Raw genomic sequence first — 23,284 nt, 5'->3', positions numbered from 1 at the left:
ATTAAGATTGAGTGCAACTTTTCAAATGAATGTTCACAGATGTAAGTGATAAAGGATATGTTACAATGCTGCGAAAAAAGGGGTGGAAAAATTGGTTACGGAGCCACCAAATTAAAAAGTTAATAGATATTTTTAACTGAACAATTCATAAATGCCCCGAACATTAATAGCGGATTTTTTTTCTCAAACCTTTCCATCCCTATTACACACGCATTCATCGACCCACACACACACACACACACACACACACACAAACACACACACACACACACACACGTGCACGCTCGCAAGCACACACACACACACACACACACACACACACACACACACACATACACCAACAAACACACACACCCACACACACACACATACACATACACACACACACACACACACACACACACACACACACACACACACACACACACACACACTCAAACTACAAACAGAAAGACAAACACACACAATCAAACTACCAATAGAAAGACAAACACACACACAAACACATACACACAGGGGCGGTGTCATAATGGCAATTTTTTTTTGAAAATCCGTCCCACAACCACCAAACCACCATTCAACCCAACTGTCTCTTCCACAGATTCTCCCACGCTGTTCCCATGGGGCCTTATTCACCCAGCAGCAATGCTGGTTCTAAACGCAAGCTGGGTGGGAGAACTGATTGGAGTTCCATTCAGAGCATTTAGGGCCAAGATGAAGCAAAGATGGAACCAAGATGGCCGCTAGAATAAAGCCCATTGATGATGTAATAAAGCTGAAAAAACCTACATAGTCTCGAGACAAATAGCGAGGCTCCCACAACATTCACACGGTGCTGCATAATTTGATATTCACACGTTTAGCACTAGGCCTGCCCCCTCTCACAGTTTTAACATGGTGTCAACCTGACAGCTTTCCAAGAGTTGTCACTGCTTCCCAGACCACAGTGTAATGAGTGTGGCTTGAGGCTCTGGCTGGCTCCAACACTGCCTCTAACAAACCTAGCCTGGCTGGTCTTATAGCAGGAACCAGACCAGATAAACCCAATCCTATTTCTGCTCATGGAGAGATCAGCATTTAGCCAGTGGCCCAGGGAGAACTTGGAGAAGGAGTGTATTTAGGAGAGTACCTCCGTGTGTGTGTGTGTGTGTGTGTGTGTGTGTGTGTGTGTGTGTGTGTGTGTGTGTGTGTGTGTGTGTGTGTGTGTGTGTGTGTGTGTGTGCTTGTGTGTGTGTGTGTGTGTGTGTGTGTGTGTGTGTATGTGATTTTTTTTTATTTTTCTCAACATACAGTCGATAAAAACGAAAATATTAACAGTAGTTTCAGAACGAAAAGTTGAATTTGAATACATGCACCGCATACATAGACCATTTTGCTTTCTTTAATTAAAGTTTAATTACAGTTTAATATAGGCGGTTTAATAATATTTTTCAATAAAACAATCTAGCCATTAGGCCTATTTGTGCATTATGAAATTACTGTATAATCGAATTGGTTAATATGCTACAGTGCACATTGTTCTGCTCAACATTGATAGCTGTTTGAAATTGCTTTTGACTAAACGAAAGTAGTACCTCTACTGGCGTATTAGCAATTTACATTCAACCGATGAACCTAAACACTTCAAAATAAACGTCATACTTAGATGTATTCATTGCCGTGCCACAGTACATGCAACCAAAGCTCATTAAGAATTTTATTTTACAGCTTCACCATATAAACGTTTCTAAAGGTCCGTAAATCAGGTATGTGTCATCAATGCAACTTTTCTTCTCTCCTGCCAAACGAGGGGGGGGGGGTGGGGGGGGGGGGGGGGGGGGGGGGGGGGGGGGGGGGGGGAGAGAGAAGGGAAGGGAAGGGGAAACGCCGGAGGAGAAAGGGAGGTGAAAAGAGAAAGGACGACGTCAGATGTGGGATGGCTTTGTGTGGAGTTAAGAGAATAGCCAACTAAGAAAGTCCCAAGACCGAGTTGGCAACTCTCTGAATGAGTCGTGGATTCGGAGAGCCTGACTGAAGAAGAGAACGTACGCTACGTTTGGAAGAAGGAGCCTTTGACTCCCGAGCCCACCACGTCTTCGGCGTCTTGGCTATCCGTAAGTAAAACGTTACAGCAGCTTTACACGTGAAGGAGTAAACAATTTGAATGGCGATGCCATTCAAAGTGAATGGGTTTAGTTCAGATATTTGTCTTTGATAATGTCCTGATTCATTTTGATGGATTATTAAAATACAACAACGCATTCAGTAATAAATATTAGAGCTACTTCTTCAGTAGCTCGCGCGCGAACACACACACACACACGCACACAAACACGCACACGCACGCAGGCACACTTAGCGTCCTGCGTTTCAAGTGTAACAATATTGGCTTTTCTTTCTGATATAGTTTGCATGTGTTATCAGGGTACTTGTTGTGTTGGTTAGTTTGTTTATCAGTGACAACACGTCTTTGTTGAACTGTAGGTCAGAGTCTTGAGCACCTTGCTTCAAAACCTTGAATCCCTTGTCCTTCGGCAATCCTGTATTCCCTAGGATAACAGCATTCCTCCTCTAAACCATGTTCTATAATAAAGACGGGAAAAATGATCAGAATGTATCGCAGTCTATGTGAAGTCTGTTGCCGAAATCATTGATAAGTAGCCCATAAAGAGTACCACCCTAACCCTGTGTCGGAGCCTCTCATCACAGTGCGCTTATTATTGTGCATTTAACAGCCATGTCGTGTTGACAGCTTTGGCAGAGGGGAAGGATTCATCATTCTTTCTTAACCTTTCCCACCCCCAAAATATCTGATCTTTATCCACTAAATCCACATGGATAATTACAGTGTAAGACAGTGTGTTGAGGGTATGAGACCGCATGGGGGATTGAGCCACCCACACATACCTGTGTGAGTCCACCACAACGACCTGGTCAGTGTATCATCATACCATTAGCATTGCTAAAGTGCTGCTAGTGTCCTTGAAGTGAGGTAGTGGGCCCCTCTGGGTGGGCCCACTACATAGTATAATCTATTGTAGTGCCTTTCAACACGTGTTTTAAGTGGACCACCTTGTTAAATAGAAGGAGAAGGAAAAATCGAACGAAGACTGCAAAGATTTTCCGGGTTTGGTCCATCAGAGCGAGCTGTCAAAACTGAAGATAAATTTCACAAGCTTGGTCTACAGCAGGGAACAAGAACGTCAGTTTGCATTTTTAGTTTAATGGTTGTGTGTTTTTATCATTTGCCGATCCCACTGCCATCATATGCCAGTGGACGTTGGCATGGCGTGTAGAGGGAAACAGTGGCCCCTCTAGAAACAGATTAGAGGAGAGGATGTGAGGAGGGCTTCAGGAGCCCACAAAGAGTGAGGCCCCCTCACTTCATAGCCAGAAATGTGAGGGTCACCAACGGGGCTTTGAGAGTCAGAAAATGTGGGGCCCTTGTAGAGTCAGCATGAGCAGTGAGGGGCCGGGGGCGGGGCCTAGCAGGTTGAATGGTTTAGGGGCCACACTAGCCTGTCTCTGGGCAGGAAGGAATGAGCTGTGGCCTGCTGTCTGCATGCCCCTCAGAGTAAAGAGTGTGAGCCAGGGGGGGACTAGTACCGACATGCCTTTGTGTTTCCCTCCGTTGAGCGGAGTTGCGACAGATCAAGAGGCTCCCACTCTTATTCAGGCCAATGGCATGCTGGCAAACTCACACATGCACACACACATACAAACACACACACACACACGCACGCACGCACGCACACACACACATACACAAAAATGCAAATACACCCACACACACATACGCACACATGCACATACACGTATGCACATACACACAAATGCACATACACACACACACACACACACACACACACACACGCGCGCACACACACACACACACGCACACGCACACGCATCCACAAACACATGCACGCACACACAGGCACATGCATGTGCTAGCACACACGCACACCTACACGCAATTACGCACACACGCAATTACGCACACACATGCAAAAATGCACACACACATGCACGCACACACACGTGCACACACACAGCAACGCTCACACACAGACACACATGCACACATGCACTCATCTATGCACTCTAGACAACTCCTTCAGGGTTTTTCTTTTAGGAAGTCATGCATTTTGATGTAATCAAGCCCTGGAAGAGACTGCAGGGTGTTTTTTTATGTATGAAGAGCGGGCTGTATTTTTTAATGGCAATTTCCCACCGTATAGTTCAAACACAGCTACAGTATTTATTTTTACCAGCTCAGCTCACAGCCTCTGTCATCTAACGCCATTAATTGTATTTTAAACAATGATCTGTCCATCTCATCAAAGGAGCGGCGGTTTCAATATTTATTGCGATGTTATGCTCCAAACAGCTTGGGTCATTTCGTACAGTTTGATGACTGTTGTCTGAATGTGCTGCCTGCATTTGAACCGAGCTGTCACCCAACGGCCAAGCTTACGAGGCCTGTGTGGTGTCTGTCTTTTTATGGGAAGTCTTTCTTCAGACTCCTGTGCCGGGGGCTTGAGTTACCCACGCACTGACTCACATGGTTATGGTTAGTGAGAGAGCTCTTGAGCAGACATACCCTGATTGGGTTATTATACTCAGGCTTGGTGGGGCTTTGTGTATACTGAAGGAACTAACGTTATACGCAATGCATGTTTATTCTCTCTCTCTCTCTCTCTCTCTCTCTCTCTCTCTCTCTCTCTCTCTCTCTCTCTCTCTCTCTCTCTCTCTCTCTCTCTCTCTCTCTCTCTCTCTCTCTCTCTCTCTCTCTCTCTCTCTCTCTCTCTTTTATACGACCCCCACTCTGACTGGCTTGCCGTTGTTTGTCTGATCTTTCTGTGTATAGCGACTTTTAGGTAGGAACCAGCAGGGTAGATGCTGCTGGATTTACTCTTCACTAAGGGGATTTAGTAGGTGTGGCGACCACGGGGAATATAACACCCAGCCCATTAGTCGTGTTTGTATGTCATCTAATGTCTCTTTGTTGATAGGCTTTGTGCTAACACTTTTGAAGTGTATTTCGGCTATGGCTTGGATTTCAAGAGCTCCGAGAGGCACATCCCTTCATTCTGTGTGAAAGGAAGCTTGAGACTTAGTGCTTCATTGAGTTTCAGGAGAACATAAGTTAACGGAGATGAAGGTTTTACCATCAGAAGTTAACAGTCTATCATAACATTGCCATCGTGGTCCTCACTTCAAGTGCCCTAGTTATGAGAACCAGCCCTTCGTTTAGGACTGAATATTGAGCGTTGATTATACGAAGCTTGACAGAAGATGGCTTGGCGGCAGAGTGGACTATGGTGGTTTCTTTTTCTTCTATCCGCTATGTGGGCTGCGTTGGTTTACCTTCCATTGCTGCAAAAACCCTTTCCCTCCAGGTTCCACCCTGAGCCGCACGGTGCACTGCATTCTTTGATGAGGAAGGGATACGTTTAGTCCTGCCTGACCTAGAACGCTATCACGCTAAACTCATCGCTCCTGTGATCCGGCAGGATCGCTCTGGTCTCCCTCCTTCCTGGAAACACAAGAGTGGAAATGAAACAGGACTGGGATCTTAGTGACCCAAGCCCTGCACAGCCCACAGGCCACGATCTTGTTTGGGTAGCTGTGTACAGCACCAGACCAGCCCAGTGCCCATTCCAGGGGCCTCTAGATAGTAAATGAGGGGCTCTCATGTGGCTGTGGTCTGAGGGCTTCTCGCCTCCAGCTGGTCCATATGCCCGACCGCACTGGGCCCCAGCGCTCTAGGAAAAGACGGCCTTGCTTTGAGGTTTCTGGCCCGGGGTCTCAGAGTTAACCCACCAACAAGTAGGGTCTAATACTGTCCTCCCTGGCCCAGATCACCTTGATGTCACCTGATCTGGGTGGGGAATACCCATGGCCTCCACCCCAATTTCCATTGGGTATTTTTCCTCCTCTTACTTTCAGCTGACACCCATTCCAGAAGGACAAAGTGCAAATGTCTGTGATTTTTAAGGGAAGTGATACTTCTGTTTAAATGACTCTCTTATAGTGCAATCAAGGTCCTCTTCCTCTTTCTGATCTCACACACAACACCACTTGAACTCTCCTCAACTCTCTTCCAATTGCCTCTGTCCACAAAGTCTCCTGGCCAAGACAGCAGGCAGTCGCTTGGCTGATTCTGTCTGCCCATTACCTCACAACCTTGGCATGTGACCAATGCCTTGGCCCGTATCTTCAACCAATTACTCTTCCTGTACGACCTGATGGGCCCCCTCAAACTGCTTACGGACACACAGACTAACAGCCATAGCCTCGCAGCTAAAGTCCTACGGGTTCATATATACCCATGTATCATTAACAAGAATCACTTGTTTATCACGACTGAGTTTATGATTAATAAGGTTTCAAAGCGAAACCTGTAGTAGGTCAGAGTTGGCCTACAGATTGTACATAATAGTCGTTCAGTGGCTGCTCCTTGTGCTGCTATTGATGGGTTAAATGCAGAGATCTCCTTTTGTGTATAATACTCGTACTGTGCAATGACAAATAGAGAATCATCTAATCGCGTCACAAATGCTGTTCATGGCGTCCTTGTGAACGTGCCATTGGAATAATGTAATCATAGTTGTTTATCTAGGCCTTGGCTGCTGCCAAGGCCCTACGTTTGGGCCTAGCAGCTGGGAGGCTCACACTCCAGGCCAGTAGTGTGGGAACTATTGCGGGGCAAGATCAGACGTCGGTTTCCGCTCTCTGTGTTTCCGCTGCTTTTATCTCCCGAGCCATTGTCCACCTGATACGTCCACCTCAGCAACTTTGGAGGAGCAATGAAAGAGTCACGAGTTCGGGTCCGCACCGCAGTTCAGGGTTCTGCTTGATTCTTATCTCAGAGAGGTAACCTTAGGGGTCCCCCACTCCCTGAGCAGCGAGTGTTTATAGAAATGTAGAGCGGGGAAAAAGACCACACAGTTGGAAGATAAACATCCATCAGAGAAGAGCTGGGAGATGTAAGAGGTTGTTGTCCTGCCCCCCCTCAGCCCCTCTCCTCCTTTCCGTTAGTCCGCCTTAGGAGTTATGAATAAGTGAATAACATCTCTGGGCTGGGCTGAGCATAACCTACCCCTTCTTCTCCAGTGCATACACACTTACACACACTGGAACACACTTAAACAGGCACACACACGCATACACACATGCACACATGCATACATGCATACATGCACACATACACCCATACGCACAGAGAAGCCCTGGCCTGGTCAAAGGATGGTTATTTATCTCCTTTCCCAGAAGATCAATAACCATCAAACTAGTGGAAAGTATTCATCATTCCCCCCCGCACCCCAAGTTATCCGTTTCACAACCCCCTCGCCATAGATCACTCGCTTTCCCCATATCTCTTTCTCTTTCTCTGTTTGTCTCTGTTTCCCTCCCTCTCTATTTTTCCTCTATCTCACACAGGCGAACGAAACAACGCACACCACACACACACAAACACGCACGCACACACACACACACACACACACACACACACACACACACACACACACACACACACACACACACACACACACACACACACACACACACACACACACTTATAGTATACCTGGCATTGCTCATATATCTCTTCCAAGGAAAACATTTTCATCCCCCTAAATGTCAAACTCAAATTTTTGGTGGTCATTTGAATTGCCAATACCTATTAATTTCAGTAATCAATTAACTGATGAACACTGTTGATTTAATTTGACCATACTAAACATAGCCTAAGAAATCCAAATTTTGATCTATCTTTACTCTTTCTTCTTGTTTACTTCAAGGTTGTTGTTGTGTGTTTGTGTGTGTGTGTGTGTGTGTGTGTGTGTGTGTGTGTGTGTGTGTGTGTGTGTGTGTGTGTGTGTGTGTGTGTGTGTGTGTGTGTGTGTGTGTGTGTGTGTGTGTGTGTGTAGAGGATGTGATGAAGTGTATGTGTAGTGTGATTTCCTGTAAGGCCAAGCTAGGGTTAATCACAGAAGGTGCTTGCTGTTGACTGCCTCAAGACAAGGTATATGTTTAACTCCATCCCAGTAGTTTAAAGCGACTGAGCTGGTAATTTGTGGGCATTGTAGTCACAACCGAGAGAGCACATTGCCTTGCCTGTAGGGGCTATAATCAGCTGCACTCAAACACTCAACACACAACAAACTGCAACCGTAGCCACAATGGTTTGTGACACAAACACGTATGTAGGTATGTATATGTACATATCCGCAGGCACACAAACACTTTAAACATGCATTTAAAATGTGATCACACACACACACACACACACACACACACACACACACACACACACACACACACACATAAAGGCACCCACACACACAAACACAAACACTTTAACTGTTAAACATGTATGCACTCGCTGGTGGATGCCCACATTTAGAATTGACTGAATGGACTTCTAGATGGCTAACCATGTACATGCTTGTTTAAGGGGGTGCTGTGGGAGATCACTGCACATCCATGCTGGGGAACTGGAACTGAGATAACAATGAGGAGAGCAATCGTCTGTCAAGGAGACCTGGCAATGACCTCAGAGCTACGCAATCATACAGCACACAGAGAGACTGTGTGTGCAAACAAGAGAATCTTACATTCACTCGCTTAACTGGTCAATATCTGATTGTGTTAGAATGTTGCGTATTTACACTAAAGAAACAGTTAAGCTCAACTTTGTTTTTTAGTTTGGAGTCATTCATGTGATTAATTTATTAAAATCTAAATCAGGCATTAAATCTTGTTTATACAATTCTGTTTGTCAAACATAAAGCAGGACATGGTCAAATGATCAACCCACTTTGTGACAGTATACGGTATACAATCGATTACCCAATGCAGCTGTGTGACATGTATGTCACTTCCTGTTTACTTCCTGTTCTACTTCCTCTGGCAAGTTTGAATGAAATGTGTTTAAGCAACAGTTTCGTTTTATGGCCGCTTTTCAGAATATTCTATTGTAAGAGATATGTCATTATCATTGTGTTAAAAAAGCTCCCTCCCAGAGATATGTAATTACACACCAGCTGTATATTTTTACCCAGCTGAGCCTTGTCGTCTGTATGTATGAGATAAAGAGACAACATGGCTCTCAGCTGAGAGCATTATGTATGAGGTGAGATGCAACGTTGCGCAGTGAGACCACGATAAAGATGAGGCGTAACTGCAGAATGAATCTAAACATGTCAACGTTGAAGAAATACAATGATCTATGTTTCAATAACCATAACCATCTCTTCATGCTCTCATCTGTGCTTTGCGGCTATTTGCTTACATAAGTGTGTGTGAGTATGTGTGTGTGTGTGTGTGTGTGTGTATGTGTGTGTGTATACTGTATATTGTACAGTATGTGTGTGTGTGTTTGTGTGTGTATATGTGTGTGTGTGTGTGTGTGTGTGTGTGTGTGTGTGTGTGTGTGTGTGTGTGTGTGTGTGTGTGTGTGTGTGTGTGTGTGTGTGTGTGTGTGAGACCGTGGGGACCATCAGAATCACTGAAGGACCGTGCTCTATTCAAACCAGATCCTGCATATTTTCCTGGCCATGTCATCGTACTGTATCATGATGTCAGAGGACTTACGCACTCCCAAGGGTACAAGGCTGAATCAGGTCCAGTGTCACCATGGCAACAGAAACACAACATAGCAACAGTATCCTAATCAGTGTGATTGGGACTCATGCATGGAGTGTATAAATGTACACAGCTGTGCACACAACCAAATGACACACACACACACACACACACACACACACACACACACACACACACGCACACACACACACACGCACACACGCACACACACACACACACACAGACACACACACACACACACACACACACACACACACACACACACACACACACACACACACACACACACACACACACACACACACACACACACTTCATCTAGATGCACCCTTTACAAAAAACATGTGGTCAATAGATTGACATATAGAGTAGTGATAGGAGTTAAACTAAATGAGACTTTTCACTTGATTCTAGTCTGCATGTGTGTATGTATTGGTGTGTTTGTGTGTGCATGTGTGTATGTATAATCGAACCTGACTGTGGTGTGGTGTGATTGGATGCCTGTGCTGGCATGCTTTAGGGCTTGCCATTATAAACTATTTCATCATTTTTATTATTATGATAGTTGGAAGACTTTAACAGCTTCGAGTCCTGATCAGTACGGACATGAATGGAAATAACTAAACTACGCCACTGTCCCATTAACAGCTTCTTCTCACAGAAACACATATACACGCACGTACGCCTACACACTGGCACACAAACACACACACACTTGTGTTTGCCGGGATCTGTGTGTATAATGTTGATTCAGACGTGACTCATGGCTTAAAATCAACGGACATCTGGAACTGTTGCTCACGGTACCGTCACAGCTGGCCTCAGGTTGACACTCTCTCCCCTCTGTAATGGTCTACCCTCACTTCCCCCTCTCTTTCTCCTGCGTCTGATACTCTCCTTGGCGGGGGGGGGGGGGGTGGTGGTGCGGGGGGGGCGCTTGTAACAAAATGCGGTTAAACACGCCTTGAGGTTTGCAGCTCACCCCGGGGACATATTCAGAGGGGTTGAGTAATCGGCAGTGGTCATACTTCCTCTTTAGACGTCTGTATTGAGCTTCTCTTTCGTTTTTTTCATCCCTCCGCCCAACTCTCATATATACTCGAACCGCAGCACCCTTCTCGTCTCACTTCTCTCTTCCTGTCCTCTCCTGTTGTCTCTCCGATTTAGAGGATCGTCCCTGTTGGAATGACGGTGTGTGTGTGCTTTCCAGGGGGCCACGCCATGGCTGAGGGGAGCTGCTTTCCAGCCTGTTAGCCACCTCGGTCCGCCCAGCAGACCTCCACTCAGGCCCCAGGAAGCAGCGCTAGAAAACCACGAGGGCCCTTCGGGGAAACGCTGACTCCCGAGAGGATAAACACAAAAAAGCTGCCGGGAAGCGGAGTCCCTGCAACAACGCTTAGTGGACTCTTCCGTATCTAAGTGAGGGAATTCAGTTGCTCTTTTCAGGCGGGAACTCAACCCTGTGCACAACAATACCGGGAATTCACCTCCAGGCCGTTTCCTCGATCCACGGTGCGGAGGAGGTCACAGCCGCCATGTGTCATGTGATCGTGACCTGTCGCTCCATGCTATGGACCCTGTTCAGCATCATGGTGGCCTTCGCCGAGCTCATCGCCTTCATGAGCCCCGATTGGCTGCTGGGCTACCCCCGGCCAGGACCCGGGGTCGGCGGCGTGCTGTCTGGCGGTGGGGAGTACCGGCCGTCCTTGGGGCTCTACAGCCGCTGCCTGCGTATCGGGGGCCGGGCGGTGACGTGCGGCCCATACGCTCAGACTTTCGGAGAAGTGGCGAGCGGCTTCTGGCAGGGGGCCATGTTGTTCCTGGCGGCGGGAACGCTGGTGCTGGGCTGCGTGGCGTGCATGTCCATTTTCACGCTGTGCTTCCAGAGCTGCCTGAGGAAAAGCATCTTCAACATCTGTGGACTGCTCCAGGCCATTGCCGGTAAGTGTGTGTGTGTGTGTGTGTGTGTGTCAGCGTGTTTGTGCACACACATCGACAGCTGTATAAGACTGGCCATGCCTGTCATCTCTATAATCTATCATTATGCTGCTGGTGGTTGTCCCGATTCCAAACATGTCATGTGGTAAATAGCCTTATTATGGTATGCATTCCTCACCATTCAGAGATGACTCATGGTATTCCAGCTGCACTGTCTCTTATGTTCTTTTAACCAGACTCGTATCCATGTCTTTAACAGCTAACCCCGTAGGGTACGTCTAACCTACCTCTGTCCCTATCCCCCAGGCCTCCTGCTGATGGTGGGGCTCATGCTGTACCCCGCCGGCTGGGGCTCGGAGAAGGTGGTGGACTACTGCGGAAACGAGGCCTCCCCCTTCCGGCCGGACCAGTGCTCCCTGGGCTGGGCCTTCTACGCCGCCATCGGCGGGACCCTGGCCTCCTTCGTGTGCGCGGTGTTCTCGGCGCAGGCCGAGGTGGCCACCTCCAGCGACAGGGTGCAGGAGGAGATCGAGGAGGGGAAGAGCCTCATCTGCCTCCTCTGAACCGGGGGACTGAGGGGACCGGGGATCGCCCAGGGAGACGCTGGAACTTCTCCTAGAAGGAGCACGGGGTGGGTTGGGGATAGGGAAAAGTCTTCATGGAAGCCAGGATGAAAGTGCTGTTTCCTTCCAGGCAGCGAGCCACAGTTCCGGATGTAAGGAGGCCAGAGGAGCTGTTCCTCCTAAATGTTTTCTCTGGCTGTACTCTCGGGCCGACCCGAGTCTGATGTGCCAAAAACATACTCCGCATGAGAGAGGGCTAAAGGATGTGACACTAGCATTTATTCAATCTGACGTGCACTCCTTACTTAATAACAATTATGACTCATATCAACACTGGAGTGCTGTTGAGTCCTTTTTATAACCGCCAGCTTGAAGGCTCATATGTAACCTGGTGGGTTGCTTTGCGTCAGGATGTTTTCTAAGACACAACTCATGGCCACCATCTGAATGTTTGCCAGCTGTGTCAAATGGAACACTTGGCATGTGTTGTTTTGTGGGCGGGTTTCAATGTATGTCTGTTCCTGTGTGCGTGAGATTGTAAATATGTGTGTGTGTGTGTTTTTGTAAATAGATATGTGCGTGTGTGTGTGTGCTTGTGTGTGTCTGCCTGCATCCAGCCCTTAACAAGGGGGAATTTTTCCATCTTTGCCAGATGTTTTTACTCTGAACACGCAGTGGGGCGCTAAACTATTCTGTATCATACTCAGATATAGAGATTTGCAAGGGGTTTGTTCACTTCAAAAGACCTGAGCTTCGCAAATTATTTAGTGAGACTTGCTGCAGCCCCTTAACTTTAATAAGTGGTGAAGTGTGTATGGAAGAAGACCAGACCCCCATCATGGGTAATTAATACTGTGGCGAGCATTACCGTATCACAGGGGTACTTCAACTGTTTCATCACGTCAATTTCAGCATATTCCTGGGACGTAACCACTGCACTCTCAGGAAGATATTCCTTCATTTAATTTAGGATAGGGATCACAGATCCTGGTGCGTTCTGAGTTTTCCGTGCAAGGTCAGAGTGCGACACACCTCCAACTGGACTGCAACCCATTGTTCAAGGAACGCTGCTGGATCTTATTTCCTCGATTGTTGAAAGTTGCCGTCGGTTCAATGTGATGGTCTTCCTCTGTGTTGAAATGCTAAACGTGTTATTTTCATTCCTGTAATTTACATTGGAGCTACATAATTGCTTTCATTCTTTCTGATCTCTTAACGTGTGAAATCACAAAAAATGCAGTGTGTCTCTTTGACTTGTCAGTGTACCATTGAATAGAAGCAACGATCATTTAGAGTCAGTGATTACGGTAAACGGGACTTTTGTTATATTAACAAAATTCCTCCAAAGCATATTGTATGAACATGCTTGAAACGATCCACATTTGTGGAAGGTTTCGATTTTTCATGGGAATGGAATCCACTCTGTATTCTGTACTTTAAATAAATAAACGCTACGTTGAAAAAACGATTCGCCTTTGATGAATCTCCACGGTTTTAAATGGCGAGAACTGCATTTCTTAACAGGAGAGGAAGAGGCCTGTTTATTACGTAACGTAAACACGATGAACTCGGCCAACACTGACACCTCGTGGAGTAAACTGGTAACACAGCTCTAGTATTTTAATAAGAACACAAGTTTTCTTTCAAATTTTATTTCATGTTAATACCATAAATATAGAAAACTTAAAACTATTCCACATGCAACAAAGGCAAGACGAGTGCATCATTTTTCATCTTTGTACCTAAGACCGATCGATGATGGGAAACAAATGTTTCAACTTTACAAAATATACACAAGTGTCGCGTTTCAATCATTTTAGCTTCCAATCAGTGAAACAGCCTGGCTCAGTCGTGAACGTCGCCAGTTTGTGCCTGAACATCCTCTTACGCTAGCTAACAATGCTTTTTTCCTTGTTCAAAAGTCAGAAGCTTCCTTTCCAGTGGTAAACTTTAATATTTGTAGTCAACATGAGTTTTGGAGAATAAAATATATTAATAAAATAAAAACGACATGGACATTTGGTCTCTCACAGCTTTTTAGGACGCAGCACATTATATTTTTTTAGTGAAGGAAAAACAACTTGCATTTAAACACTTTGAAACAAGCCATCCAGTTAAACAAACGTTTACTTACATCCTCGGTGGTCAAGTCATGGAACACTGCTAGTTAATGCTATGACGTCAATAATACATAACCTAACACATTTAAATAAAATACACACACACATACATGACATTTAAATAAATTACATCTGAAGGAAAATAAAATTAACAAAATAAATGGTTAAACCATGGCGATTTCACAAACATACTGCATAAAGAAATGCACGATGACAGTTTTTCAGGAAATACTTCAAGGCAAGACATAGTGCCAATAGCCATTTTCTGATTTGTAACAGCTTTTTGATCTTTGACTTGGCTAAGCCCACACTCACTTGCTCGCTATAATATATTGTTTGATTTATACATAAATAATAACAGCTGTGACATCCATCAGCCATTTTCCATGCACAACTTCAAACACTCACCGCCACATTAGCTGAAGCTCTGTACAAATGCAATCCTCATGACCGTTTTTTCCAGAGACACTAGCAGTAGTCTATACAGTGTTACTGTACAATGAAATGTACCTCAGTAATGTTTTTTCCTGTGTACTGTCCATCGTTTATAAATTGTACTTATATTTGGCTGTAAAACAGACCAGAACATAAAGGAAGGGGGGAGGGAAATGGTCCTTTGTGTTCAAATGTTATTTTGACATGTTTGCTTTTCGACAAAAGGATCTTGTTTACATGATTATCTCGCTGGAAGATATGCATTTCACTCAAGCGGTCCAGAGATGTGCCCATTCCTTCAACAGAAGATAAACAGTATAAGCCACAACCTATTACAACTGAAGTCAGGATTCATGGCAGCAGCAAATTCTAACCGATGGCGTTGCGCTCCACAAATCAAAAAGAAAGCTAGAAAGAGAGACACACTCGAGAAAGGGCTAAATATGTGTAGTGTTGTTGTAGTGCTGGTTTCCTATTTTAACATTACAGAGCACAAAACACAACATAGACCTAACCTAGCAGCAAGTTAGCTAAACGCAATGACCTCCGACCTCACTTTGTGCGGAAAAGAAGGGAACTAAAAGAGCAGCAAGCAGCCTGAAAGACTCGATGTGGTGGTTTATCCTTAAAATGTGGCAAAACCAATTGATGTCGTCAACTTTAGTTTGCCAACCATGCGTTTGTCATTGTCGTGCCTTTAAGCAATCCGGCCTATTTGATCATTCCCAGGATTAAACTGAAGGTGAAAAGGCTACTGCTCCATTAACTGTAACAATGCGGATACTGAATATCGGAATTGGTTTCGGAGCAGTGACTTTTGTCCGAATTTCCTCAAGTGTGGCAGAAACACTCAAAACACAAGATAAACGTTATCTTTAACATCACAACGATCAACTGGATACTCATAAAACTCATTCAGTTCCACCATTTCCTCTTTTAAAAAAAAGCCAAATACACGTCCACGCGCAGGCTCACTCACACACCCACACACACAGTACATGAGCAAGACAAAACAAAACATACACCGTTAGATGACCCGTCTTCATTGGTCCGTCGAAGAAGCCCGGGACGTTATCATGACAATGAAACACACACATACATGTTGACATCGGCTGCTCGTACATCTTAGAGGTGGACTCAACCGTGCGAGTACAGTAGAGTCAAACGCTTACAAAATCCATGCACAGTCAGGAGAAGCAGAGGGTTCCCCGAGCGGACGATTAGGAGTAAGTCAGCATTCATCCCAGACACCAGGGGAAAGGGGGAGTGCTAATTGGTTCTAGGTGAAGGTGGACCGCCCTGGCTCTGAACTCATGATTTGACACGGGAAAAAGTGGTTTAGCTCACTAGCTTGGCTAGGGATAGTTTGAGGCAAGGACTTTGCTCTTCAGCATAAGAGCAACGGTTTGGATGTTCGGGACATATACGGGACCAGGGTTGTGCATCTTCAGCTTTAAAGAGTGTATTTGCATGTGTGTTTGTGTGTCTGTGTGTATATGTGTTAATGTTAGTTATAGAGTGTGTGCGGATGCGTACATGTGTTAGTGTTAGTGTTCAAGGAGTGGCTTTGAAGGCGCCGCGGGCAGCGTTGCTAGCAGCATTGGCGGCAGCGTTGGCAGCAGCGGTCTGGACGGTTTTGTTTGACATGACCCCGGTGGCGAATTCCTGCTGGGCTTTTTCGAAGCTGGCGCCGGTGGTGCGATACAGCGCATGCACCTGTAGGGGGAGACAGAGACGCGGGTCGACGGTGGAAATGTTGAGATTTTACGTTTGAGCAATAGATCACGAAAGGCTGTGGTATGTGCTCATTATACCACTGTTATGGGGCGTTATCCGGCCCCGACGCGCAGCGGAGGGCCGGCGACCCCCTTCACAGTGGTATAATGAGCACATACCACTGACTGAAGTGATCTATTGCTTTTATACAACGGTTACTATTATGGTAAAACAAAGTCATAGACACACTACATTTAAAAAAAAAACAAGAAAGTCAAAATAGCTGCTTTTTGAAAGAATACAAAAAAGTAGTCCCTCCTGGCTGCCTTCAAAATGCACGACGGTCGCTATGCAACACACTTTAGCGTCCCTCCGAGAGAAGGCTCGGCTAGAGCGGTTCACCGGCAATTTATCCTATGAAGCAGCTCACTCGCTGTGTGCCTAAATTTTCGTTAGTCTCTCCATCGCCTTGCTCACTCCCGGAGTAACAACATTTACACCCTCTCCATCATTCAACATATTTTTTACTTTGTAACTGTTTCTACTTCCAGGCGCGGAGTGATATGCAAACTTTCACAAAATGATTGGGCGTCATAGCAGTTATGTATACGCTCATTATACAACAGTTAGGAACCAATCAGATCGCTGGATTTAAGCCACCCGTTGTATAATTTTTCATCACCTATACTGTTAGTAATATACCATATGAATATCTTATATTGTAACGTTTTTTTAATTGAATAATGCAGTTACTGAAGTTCCGATTTTGATTCATAGTCATCGATTTGATCAGACCTATCTGTCTAGACTTATACTAGCCAACAGTAGATCTCATTACTGAAAATGAGCAATTTATTATTCAATCAGTCTTTTATGCAACAAATATCTGCCTGCACCTTCCACAGTCAGACGGTGGACACTGCTCGACACTGTTGACAATAGAACGAAAAATCAACGTCAGAAAAGTTCAAATCCTATCTACAAGTTTACGAGATGTAGTAGTGTGTCTAAGATTATACAATTATTATATATACTTTTTGCAACAATGCAAACACACAAAGGCAAACCTAATGCAAAAAAGAAAGAAAGACAATCTTTGGTAGTCGAAATCGATTCAGAATCTGAAGACAAGAATTTGCTTGACTCCATTCCCCCCCCCCCACCCTACTCAATAGCTAGCTCACCGAGAGACAGAGCAGGGATGCTGACGGGCTGAACTACAGAGTGTGTGTTACCTTCTTGAACATGATGAGGGAGCCCACTGACAGGGCGGTGAACAGGGCGGCGATGAGCAGCATGATGATGCCCACTGGGATACTGGTGTTCAGACCTGTCAGAGCCGCTATCCAGCCACTGGGAAGATACACACGCGGACACATCCACACACACATCCACACACACACACACACACACACACACACACACACAAACACACACACACACAACAGGAGTGTGAATCCAATGACAGCAGATGTGTAGTGCATCCAGGATAAGATCAAAGCCATCGCGACAGTGAGTGACCAAATTGTCAGCTGGGTTTACCGCCAAAATACAGTGGACAATAATTAGCACGCCAACAAACTCACCATGTTCCCCAGCTTCGGATGCCAATAGACTGTAGCACGTGAACACCAAACTGACAGATGTACACAAAGAAGAAGACGAAGAAGCGGAAGGAACTGTCACTCCTGAGGAGAAAGGAGGAATGCGGGCAACTTAAGAGAGGGAACAAAGTACACAAGCATTTATCAGCTCATTGAACTCTTATGGCTCTTGCTCAACAATACCAATGTATAAACTAACCTTAGCCTGTCAACGTTTATTTTGATTCTTGTCTTTAAAATAATGTGTCTTTAGCATTAAGGTATGATTTTTAGTAATCTATCTTAACGACTTCAGAGATGGCAATATCATATTGTGTTTACATTTATGTTTTATTATATTTTTATGCAAAGTTTATAAATGTGATTCCTGCCTATGAAAAGCCTTTGCATTTGCAGGATGCTACATAAATGAACCTGCCTCGCCTCAAGCAAAAACAAAAGAATATCCTGTAGGTCCTCGAACCTATAGGATTCAAGGTAGGTCCTTGAAATCAATAACAAACACCCCACTTCCGCCATCTGCCATTGTTCCACACGTATCCAGCTGCATCAATGAATGCTAGCGGACATTACTGGTAGTTTGGGGGGGTCTCCACTTGCCTGAAAGCCCCATAGAGCGGTCTGTACCAGCAGACGAAGGAGCAGGGAGTGAAGAGCAGGAACCATAACATGGCCAGGCCGAAGTCCACGCCGCGCGACGCGTCCACGAAGAACCAGAAAAGACAGCCAAACATGTTCACAAACAGCGTCCCTGCGTGGACTGTGTGGAAAACAACGACACGTTAATAATAATAATAATAATAATAACGTTTATTTAATATAGCGCCTTCCTCACAGTCAAGGTTGCTTTACAGATTCATGAGAACCACATTTTATGAAGGTGTTATGCACTGCTGTTCCATTGATGATTATGGACTGAATAATGTTTTGTAGAAAGAAAAAAAAACACTCAACAAGCGTGAAAACACTTTTTTTGTTATAACGAATTCCATCACTTGTTTCGTGGGGGTCTACGTAGTCGGATTTCAGTAATGTTTCACCCTTTAAGATGCATGGCAGAACAACTTCTACCTAGAATATTATGGCTTTAAATTATTTTTTATAGATTGCTATGAAGACATTCACAAGCACACCTTCTCTTGTATACATGCCAGAACTGTTCACTCAGTTCATAATGCTGTTCCCCTGAAGAGAAGGGAGGACGGGCTGCTTCTACTCACACATCCAGAGGTTGTACATGATTTTGACCGTCTTCTGGAACTCTACAGGGATGTCCACGGCGATGTCATGGTAGAAACATGGCCCAACCGGGAACTTCTCCGGCAGCGGTGGCCAGTTGTTCTTACGTCCTGACGGATGCACACACACACACACACACACACACACACACACACACACACACACACACACACACACACACACACACACACACACACACACACACACACACACACACACACACACACACTGTATTTGTATTCACATAGGTGGCGTTTTAGATAAAAGCTCTACTTCCGTGCCAATACCAACGTCACAAAACAAAAAAGACAACCCTACCTCTGCTATCTATCTTAGATACCCAATCTCGTTCCGTTACACTATGATGTTTGACGCCCTACTGTAGTACATGATGTCCCCCGTCAGCCCCACTCACCTCCCACCCCACCATGGGACTGGAGCTCTCTCTCCCGGCGATCGAGCTCTGCTGCCTTCTTCTCCAGCTCCTCCTGTCTCCTCAACAGTTCTGCCTGGGCCCAAACCTGGTCCTAGTTTACACACATTAGCCCCAAAGTCAGTATGGACGCCTGGTAGGTCCGGCCCAAGCCCAACATACAAACATGATGTTACGTTTGAACAAGGATCTTCGGCTGGTTCTGAGAAGGAAAAACATTGGAATTTTGAACTGTGATCTTAATACATATTTCTGTTTAAACATGAATTTCTTTAGGTTGTTATTTTCTAGGTACTAAAATATGGTGGAAGCGCTGTACAAAATATATCTAAGATTAGAGTTAGGCATTGGGTAAGCTTGTGGGTTAGATTGTGTTGAAATATTTATGAAAGGCACCCAATGGCTCAAGGAAGTAGAAGGTTTCGCTCATTTGGCCCAAACTGAGATAGGCTTGTCTTGTGGGACTTGTGATTACAAAAGAAAGACAGAAAGTAAAATAAATACCACAGCACAACAACGAGTGGTATAGAATGCCAACCTTTGCACCGTTTTGATCTTTAAGCATATCTTTTAGTTTAAATAGACTCAGCCTCAAGCACAAACACCACATAGGCAATTATTAAACTACAGTTAAAAGTAACTATCGTGGTAATTGATCAAGAAGTGATCTGTTTAAGTCTCAGGTTGTAGGGAGTTATGGGATGGACATGGATCACTGCAGTAGATGGGGTTATGTCAGATAGATTTGGTAGGAGGCGGTGGGTGCTACATGATTCACAGTAGCCTACCTGATTGCGCAGCTGAGGTTGAACAAGTGTGTGAAAGAAGAGGGGAAAGATAAGTTAACAATATGATAACATGTATTGAATATGTATCTACTGTATTTTCCTGATTGAAGGGCTACGGGGCAAAGTGAGTACTGCAAGTTAAGTCCACAGCTTCTGGTTCGGTAAAGCAAGGCAAAACTGTATGAGCGATAGAACGAGTAACGGAGAGATAAGGAGGGCAAGGGAGGGATGAGTCTTTTGGTGTTTGTAGGCTATGTGTGTGTTTCACTGCATGTGTGTGGGAGAGCGATGGAGAGGGAGAGAGCAAGAGAAAGTTTGTGTATGTGTAGCACGTGCATGCCTGCGTGAGTGTGCTTGTGTGTGCGTGGGTGTGCGCATTCCTGCATGTGTGCGTGTGCGTGTGTGTGTGTGTGTGTGCAGTACCTGGGTCTGGTGCTGTGAGTAGGCTGGGGGCTCCTCTGTGGGCTTCATGATAGCCGGCTGGGTGTTCTGAGCGGGGGCCGGTGCGGCGCTGGGAGCACTTCCTGGAGCTGCCTACAAAACAATAACAAACCAAACAAACAGACACACACACACTATTAGTATTTATATAACGATGAAGGACAGTGGCTGAATATAACTAAAGTAGGCCAAAGTAATATGTTTTCAGAGAGGTCCTCTTTGACTGAGAGGAAAGAGAGAGAACAGAGCGGGAGAAACTAGGTCAATGACCTCATCTGTTAAATCTTCAAGGTATCTAAATTCGTTAAATCATTCGGTATTAAGAAAAATGGAGAGACTAGAGTGAGCAGCTAGTGAGACTGACCGGTCTGCCATCCGTGAAGGGGTTGTATTCCTCTAGGCCACCAGGTGGGGCAGAGCGGGTCACCTGTGTCACGGAGGGATCCTAAAAGGTAGAAAGGACCAAATGGCAATTAAGGTCGGAGGGGCACTGAACGCAGATCAATTAACTACAAGCCAATAATAACTGAAAAAGATGCTGGGAACGAAGTCAATGGTAAGCACGAGGGGTCCCATATCAGTAATCTACTTGGTTCAACATAATAGGAAATTGATCATTCATTAGTCAAACTGGATTCCGAGTCGGAAGAGCTACAGCAGCCCAAAGCCACAACATGTATGGGTAGATCAGATCAGCTCAGCATTTTAAAGTGGTAGCGATAGCGAATCCTTTCTCGAATGAGATACAGGGAATTTAATTCACGCCCTAATGTCAACGTAAGAAATCATGAACCTTGACGTGTCTGCAGAACATGAACATTTATTTGACGCCTTAGGCCTGGTCATTCATAAGTGAGAGACAGTGAGTCAGATAATGAAATCATTATGCACTGGGGAGATAACATGCATAACGTCTATATGAGCTGTCTGCATCATGGCTTTACTGGGGGAATATGATTTGTTGACACTATCTCATGTTATTTGCCAAGCTGGAAGCTAAATCTCCACTCACCGCTACCACAACAAATGTAATTGAGGCGAGGCTAGAAGGCAATTCTATGCATTTGCGGTTATCTGTCAAAACATTTAATAATATCCCATTGACCGATTTCATAAAGGCTTTTGTCAGCGACGTGTCCTCGTAATAAGACAGTTACCAGCGTAAGAAAAAAGCATCAGCGTTAGTGAGCCCTAAAGCTGTGGGCTCCTCTACAACATGAGGGGGCTGGCCTAGCGGATGCTAGCTGCATACCTGGAAGGGGTTGCTGAAGTCTGGGTCTGCGAAAGGGTTGCTGTCAAAATCTGACATTGTGTAGCCTTCAGGTATCGCTTGGCTGCGAAGACGATTTCCCCTAATTATCCAGGGAGGGTTCGATCCCTTCGATGTGCCTCACTGTATCCTACACGTCTCTGCGCCTCCACCACCAGAAGACCCCCTCGCTCAACTTGTTAGCAGTAGCAGCTAGCACAAAGATGGCAGGGAGAGATGCAACCTAACTTTACATGACGTGCGCTACGTCATCGTTTCAGCAGCAGCAGCAGCAGGACCAAACCAGGCAGACGCATCTTTCTGATGGTGATGATGATCGTGATGACGATGACGATGACCATCTACATAAAGAGGTCGGTGACTATAATTTAGCACTTTTTAAAAATAAAAAAAAGACACATTTAAGAAAGCTTTTGATTGAAATATCATTGATTAATTGTGTTTTTGTTTTTTCACGATCATATTGTTAGACTTAGAACGCTCCATCAATCTTAATGTGAACCAATGTTGTGAGGCATTATCTAACGTCTATCATTAAACCCTTGTCCTTTTTGCCTGCCAAACTATTTTGCCTCGTGTCCCAAGGTGTCTGTTGATTCCAGTGAGTTCATTCTGGCTGCGGCCCTACGGGTAAGCCAATGTCTCCCTCTATAGGTTACCAGTGAGTACTACAGCCAACAAAACTTTGTTTCATAATGGAATATTACTATTAAATGTTGAATAATATATAATGTTACTTATATTGGCAACCATAAACAGTTGCTCATACATATTATTTGCTTCCCTAAAAAATTCACCAAATAGTTAATGCTCTAGATATTCAAATCTTTATTATCATTATTATTCCGCCCCTTTTTTGGTCAGTCCTGCAAGGGTCTTGTTTCGCAAACCCCCACCCACCTGTCCTTGGCATATTTAAAACCGCTTCTGACTCGTCTTCCGAAACTAGCACGATTTACATTCCGCAGCCCGCTATAAATTGATACCGACGCCCGACATGAACCCCAAGAAAAATAAGACACATTATATAGCCTACATATTTTCTTAACGTCAGGCTATCTAATGTCTAACCATACAAACACAAGTTTAACTTCAGTTGAAGCTGAAAAGGCACAGTCTGCATGATGAAAACTGAATTGGTTT

The 23,284-nt window shown here is 45.0% G+C and overlaps 2 protein-coding genes across 5 annotated transcripts; one reads left to right on the top strand and one right to left on the bottom strand.

The window, feature by feature from the left end:
• Nucleotides 1-1,834: 1,834 nt before the first annotated feature.
• Nucleotides 1,835-13,563, top strand: LOC115545183 (LHFPL tetraspan subfamily member 2 protein). 3 transcript variants are annotated; one of them, XM_030358083.1, is made up of 3 exons: nt 1,835-2,093; nt 10,805-11,535; nt 11,839-13,563. In XM_030358083.1, exons 2-3 carry the CDS (start codon nt 11,130-11,132, stop codon nt 12,093-12,095), a joined length of 663 nt encoding a protein of 220 aa, XP_030213943.1. In that variant the 5' UTR covers nt 1,835-2,093; nt 10,805-11,129; the 3' UTR covers nt 12,096-13,563. The 3 variants fall into 3 exon arrangements, with proteins under 3 accessions (XP_030213943.1, XP_030213944.1, XP_030213942.1); XM_030358084.1 differs by having other exon boundaries at nt 1,853-2,093; nt 10,762-11,535; XM_030358082.1 differs by lacking the exon at nt 1,835-2,093 and having other exon boundaries at nt 10,557-11,535.
• A 564-nt stretch (nt 13,564-14,127) lies between these two features.
• Nucleotides 14,128-22,405, bottom strand: scamp1 (secretory carrier membrane protein 1). 2 transcript variants are annotated; one of them, XM_030358080.1, is made up of 10 exons: nt 22,124-22,405; nt 21,236-21,316; nt 20,854-20,964; nt 20,431-20,442; nt 19,625-19,736; nt 19,191-19,319; nt 18,571-18,730; nt 17,953-18,054; nt 17,602-17,719; nt 14,128-16,366 (listed from the first exon to the last, which is right to left on the bottom strand). In XM_030358080.1, the coding sequence occupies exons 1-10, from the start codon at nt 22,178-22,180 to the stop codon at nt 16,205-16,207; spliced, it is 1,044 nt and encodes a 347-aa protein (XP_030213940.1). In that variant the 5' UTR covers nt 22,181-22,405; the 3' UTR covers nt 14,128-16,204. The 2 variants fall into 2 exon arrangements, with proteins under 2 accessions (XP_030213940.1, XP_030213941.1); XM_030358081.1 differs by lacking the exon at nt 20,431-20,442 and having other exon boundaries at nt 22,124-22,404.
• Nucleotides 22,406-23,284: the final 879 nt, after the last annotated feature.

This window comes from Gadus morhua, chromosome 6 (assembly GCF_902167405.1).
Source record: "Gadus morhua chromosome 6, gadMor3.0, whole genome shotgun sequence".
Taxonomy (NCBI): Eukaryota; Metazoa; Chordata; class Actinopteri; order Gadiformes; family Gadidae; genus Gadus; species Gadus morhua.
Note: the sequence above shows the minus strand (reverse complement) of the source record. Positions and strands in the feature narration are given on the sequence as shown.